The 5,774-nt window shown below is 37.7% G+C and overlaps 1 protein-coding gene across 1 annotated transcript; it reads left to right on the top strand.

The window, feature by feature from the left end:
• Positions 1-5,173: 5,173 nt before the first annotated feature.
• Positions 5,174-5,774, top strand: KRTAP21-1 (keratin associated protein 21-1). Its single transcript, XM_070455257.1, has one exon. It carries the CDS (start codon positions 5,213-5,215, stop codon positions 5,483-5,485), a length of 273 nt encoding a protein of 90 aa, XP_070311358.1. The 5' UTR covers positions 5,174-5,212; the 3' UTR covers positions 5,486-5,774.

Below are 5,774 nucleotides of genomic sequence, written 5' to 3'. Positions count from 1 at the left end.
AAAGAGGAGAGTGAAAAAGTTGTCTTAAAACTCAACATTCAGAAAACTAAGATCATGACATCTGGTCCATCACTTCATGGCAAATAGGTGAGGAAACAGTGGAAACAATGGCAGACTTTATTTTTTGGAACTCCAAAATCACTGCAGATGGTGATTGCAGGCATGAAATTAAAAGATGCTTACCCCTTGGAAGAAAAATTATGACCAACCTAGACAACATTAAAAAGCAGAGACATTACTTTGCCAACAAAAGTTCGTCTAGTCAAGGCTATGGTTTCTCCAGTGGTCATGTATGGATGTGAGAGTTGCACTGTAAAGAAAGCTGAGTGCTGAAGAATTGATGCTTTTGAACTGTGGTGTTGGAAAAAGACTCTTGAGAGTCCCTTGGACTGCAAGGAGATCCAACAAGTCCATCCTAACGGAGATCAATCCTGACTATTCATTGGAAGGACTGATGTTGAAACTGAAACTTCAATACTTTGGCCACCTGATGCAAAGAACTGACCCCTTGGAAAATTCCCTGATGCTGGGAAAGATTGAAGGTGGGAGGAGAAGGGGATGACAGAGGATGAGATGGTTGGACGGCATCAGCGACTCAATGGACATGAATTTGAGCAAGCTCTGGGAGCTGGTGATGGACACGGAGGCCTAGTATGCTGTGGTCCATGTAGGTGCAAAGAATCTGACATGACTGAGTGACTGGACTGAACTGAACTGATTACCACCAGTGGAGGTGTGTAATCACTAAGCAGAGTTAGAGAGGAACTCTCAGACTTTCCTTTTTCTCTTCAGATTATTTAGAGCACAGCCCATACCTCTTCCATAAGCAGGAGAGGGCCTGGTCAGGAGGAGCATATGGCCGTGAGCTCACTAGTAGAAGACTACGAAAACTTGGCTCTGACATTCAATTGCTGTGTGATTTCAAGATAGTGACTGAATCATTCTGAGCCTCAGCTTCTACCTCCAACACTTGTTTGTCCAGTACGCATTCTATTTATTTTAAGAGGATGTGAAAATGTTTTGAGATAATGTGTATAAAGACATTTTACAACATGCGATAGAGATGAACTGATTCGAAGGAATCTTTTCAGTATTTAATGAGAGTGTAGGCTAGGAGATTTGGGGGATTGGAAGATAGAAAAAAATATACCCTATGGAGGAAATCTATGAAATGAAGTGAAGTGAAAGTTATTCAGTTGTGTCTGACTCTTTGTGACCCCTTGGACTGTAGCCTGCCAGGCTCCTCTGTCCATGGAGTACTCCAGGCAAGAATACTGGAGTGGGTAACCATTCCATTCTCCAGGGGTTCTTCCCAACCTAGGGATCAAACCCAGATTTTCTGCATTGCTGGCAGATTCTTTACCATTTGAACCACCAGGAAAGCCCATATATAGTCATAATTAAGGAAATCTTTAGAACATAGTTCATGTGGATATTTAAAACCTACTGCTTAATAAGTCTTTGATCTTGACTAAAATGTCTTACTGCAAGATGGTACTTAATTCAAGTTATCAAAATGAATATAGTCGTAGAAATAAAATATTTTTCTACTATGGACTGATCTTTTTACTCCTGTGGAGTTTCAAAAGTATTGATATCAAATTTTTGCATAAATATGTTCCTAAGGTATATGCTTTAAAAATATAACATAAAATTATTCTTTAATTTCTGAGCATGAAAATATGCATGATTCCATGCTCATTATGTTGACATAATGTTGACACTGTATTTTGGGTAATAAATTGCTATACAAAATGGCTCAGTCAGAGTGCAAAAAGGTCAGTAAGAAGGTAATTTATATTCTGAGGGGTTTTGCTTCCTCATCATAAAAGCTTTTTTAATCAGGGCATACATATGCGTTATGCCATAGAATGACTTACTTTATGTTACAAAGCTATTATATCCAGCTTTACGTTACAAAGCTATTAAATTCAGATTAAATCAGGATTTCAGTACCAATAAATATGGGTATTTTAAAGCTATTATTAGACAAGAATTTAAAACTATGGAATAAGAAAAACAAGATTTTATAAACTTAATTTTTATTGGCATATAGTTGATTTACAATGCTGTGCTAGTTTTCTGCTACACAGCAAAGTGAATCAGCTATATGTATACTTGTATCCACTCCTTTTTAAGATTCTATTCTTATGTAGGTCATTACAGAATATTGGGTAGAATTCCCTGTGCCATACAGTAGGTTTTTATTATCTATTTTATAAATAGTGGTATGAATATGTCAGTCTCAACCTCCCAGCTTATCCCCCTCTGTCCTCCCTTCTCCCCCCAGCCCCTTGGCAACCATGTTTGTTTTCTACTTCTGTGACTCTATTACTGTTTTATAAATTGGTTCATTTGTACTATTAATTTTAGATTCCAAAGAAATCTAAAAAAAAATCATATATTTGTCTTTCTCTGTCTGATTTACTTCATTCAGTATGAGAATTTCATGGTCCACCTCAATACTGCAAAAAAAAAAAAAAAAAGAAAAATTATTCAAAATTAAAATTTATGTTTGGATTCTGAAAAGTATTTAATTAAATAACATGGATTAAAATAATAATCACAAAATAAATATATATAGCCAAGAAGGGGGGAAAAAAGGAAAGTGAGATAAAGGGAATAACATTTATTGGGTAAAATTCCTAACTGGAACACTAAATCTGTATGAAACATAAGGAAAACAATTATGTAAAAATAGTTAGGCCTCATTTTAGAAAAAAGAAATTTGTATTCAGACAGTTCAAGCATATAATCAAATGTCTTGTAGAGTATACATGGCTCTCCAATGTTTGAATATATGTTTGATTTGATTCACCCATTTTTATGGAAGAATATAGAGTCCACATTATGTATCAGGGACTGTTCTCAGAGCTGGTTATTCAAGGATACACAGAGTGGGAGTTGCCTTTACTGTTTTAAACCAGTATCCAGAGATCTGAATGGAAAGGTGTTAGAAATGATGCAATAAAGATAAAAGATCTTTTCAATAATCCAGGGATATTGGCCAGAGAGTGTGTGTTGGCTGTGGCACTGAAAAGTAAAATGTTTGTACCAGAGAATTTGTCCAGTAGAATTTATAGTTTTGCATTTCAAGGTGGACAGAAAAGGTAAGAAACTGAAGGATAAGAAAAATGGAATGGGAATATATGTTCTTTATGTTTATGGTTAGGGATGAAACATAGCAGCATGTTCAGATTAGACCAGTGACCAATATCAGAAAAATTGGTAGAAAGATTTCTCAACTGAAGGAAAAGTGTCTGATAATGAAACTTCTCAAAAATTGAAGTTGGCAGCCTTGTGAAAATCCCTGTTAAAGGCATTCAAATGAAGTACTCGATCACCACTCATTCCTTTGTTGTTGAAATTCAAGTATATCCAGTGAAAAGAATGATCTTCTTGACTTTATACTCCCTTCCATTTCGGATTTCATGGCTGTTAGAGTGAAAAATAATGTAAATTTTGAAGTCTACCAGATTTGAAAAAGTTGATTTAAATAAAATCTAGAAACTAATATAAGCAAACAAAAACAAACAAACAAAGCAACATGGTTTTTTTTTGGACTGAATGTTTGGTCATGAAAGTTTGAAAGTTTGGTATGAAGTTACATTTCAATTAGTGAGGCAAGACCTAGTTTCAATAAACTTTGACAGGTGCTCTGACATGTGTCTGCACATAGGAGCCAAGAGCAGTGGTGGCGGCTTAGTTGCTAGGTCATGTCAGACTCTTTTAAACCCCATGGACTGTATAGCCCACCAGGATCCTCTGTCCTTGGGATTTCCCAGGCAAGAACACTGGAGGGGGTTGCCATTTCCTCCTCCAGGGGATCTTCCAGACCCAGGGATCGAACCTACATCTCTTGCATTGCAGGCAGATTCTTTCCTGAGCCACCAGGGAAGACCCAGGGCCAAAGGGAGGATGATCCAGTTCAGACAATAACTTGGAGGAAAGGCATGTTACAGGAGCTGATTACAGAACTGAGTTTTAATGTACAAATAGTTTTTTTTAAGCCGAGAAATTTGGTGGCAAGAAAAATATTAACAGCAGAATAAATGATACTCATTTTCCTCTTTTACATGTCAAAAAGGTAAGTGTGCTATAGAGGAATGTTTAGAAGAAAGGAGACATATATTTCAAAGTCACAATGAACATTTTTGTAGGAGGTTGAGAACTTTTGATTAATGTACATATGAATAAAGATAAAATTGAGTTTTGTGGTACTGGATGTCATGAGTGTATTAGGAGCTGAAGATGGGCTTTTGCTGTGAGTATCAAAGTTCACCTACTTACCTTTAGCATTTGAACTAAATGTGTAAGGAACAGTAGTGATAGAAGAAGGAAAGAATGATTGAAAGAGGGGAATGGACTAACATCTCATAACACAAAACCCTGATAAGGCTCTATGTGAAAAACTTAGTTTCTGGTCTAACTGAGGTCTTCTGATTCTTCAGCCAAATAAAGTTGGTTAAATTGTTAAAGTCTCCTCAATGGTGATACTCAGGTACCTACAAAAAAGAGAGAGAAAAAGAGGGCTGCCCCGCTTGAACAGGACCTTCCATTGCCTGGTGCATGGAAGAAGAAAATATAAGAAGAAACACATACAGCATACTGTCTCCACAACTGTAAGTATTCACTCTTCCAGGGAATGGACTTCATTTTGAATTATCAGATACTGATCAGATTCTTAGGATTTGAGGAGAGTTGGACAAGGCAGGAGTAAGGAGTGCAGAAAGGGTAGAAGAAAACGGACAGGAAGTTGCAATGATTCAGGAAAGGAGACAGGAATATTCCTTTTCCTGTGGTCAGAAGCAGGTATTTTGGAAAAATGAGAGAGAAAAGGAGGCAAAATTGTCTGACATTCCCCAACAAGCTTCTCTTATAAGATATGTTAAATGATGGGAGGTTTTGAAAATGACCAGCTTTGGGTCACACGATTCTATTAAGACAGTTTGTCAGCAGAACAAATTAAAGTGAAGCTCTTAAAACAAAACAGGAGTCTCCAAAATAATGAGCTATTTTAAGCAAATGTTATTGACTGTCAGTGGCGACGTGACTGGCTTATAATGTTGCTTCCATATTTGTTGTCTATGTCAGGGAATGAATGGTATGCTCTGCCAATTACTGACAGTATATAAAGGTCCACGGGAAGGAGAAGACACACACTTCAGAAACATCCTCTTGCAGTCCACCTGAATCCTCTTCCCTTGACAACATGTGTTGTAACTACTACGGCAACTCCTGTGGCTATGGCTGTGGAAACAGCTATAGCTGTGGATTCAGCCCCTACTATGGCTGTGGATATGGAGCTAGATATGGCTGTGGATACGGCTCAGGATATGGCTGTGGATATGGAACAGGATATGGCTATGGATTTAGCCCCTATTATGGCTGTGGTTATGGAACCGGATATGGCTGTGGATATGGCTCTGGCTCTAGCAGCTACTGGCCAGTTTGCTACAGGAGATGCTATTCTTCTTGCTGCTAGAACATCACCATCTTAGCCTAAGTTGCTTCTGAAATGAGGAATCTAAAGATAATACTGCTTCAAGGATCTGCAACCCAGGATTTCTACTTGCAAGAAATTGCATGCCTGACAGAGGCTTTGACCTTTAAGTACCCATTTTTAGATTGACATCCTTGAGGTCTGAGGTTCTATGGTGATAACATCTGACTCTTCCAAATGTTAGCCTCTACTCCCTTGATCTCTGAGTCTCTGTCATGCCTGTGTTAATGAACCTAACATTCTATAGCATGGATAATCCCTTGTTCTCAAT

The sequence above is a fragment of the Odocoileus virginianus genome, chromosome 25 (assembly GCF_023699985.2).
Source record: "Odocoileus virginianus isolate 20LAN1187 ecotype Illinois chromosome 25, Ovbor_1.2, whole genome shotgun sequence".
Lineage (NCBI taxonomy): Eukaryota > Metazoa > Chordata > Mammalia > Artiodactyla > Cervidae > Odocoileus > Odocoileus virginianus.
This window is presented reverse-complemented; position numbering and strand designations above follow the sequence as displayed.

Bases quoted from the DNA above. Each gene is read 5' to 3' on its own strand.
- KRTAP21-1 (XM_070455257.1), top strand. From the start codon at position 5,213: ATGTGTTGTAACTACTACGGCAACTCCTGTGGCTATGGCTGTGGAAAC.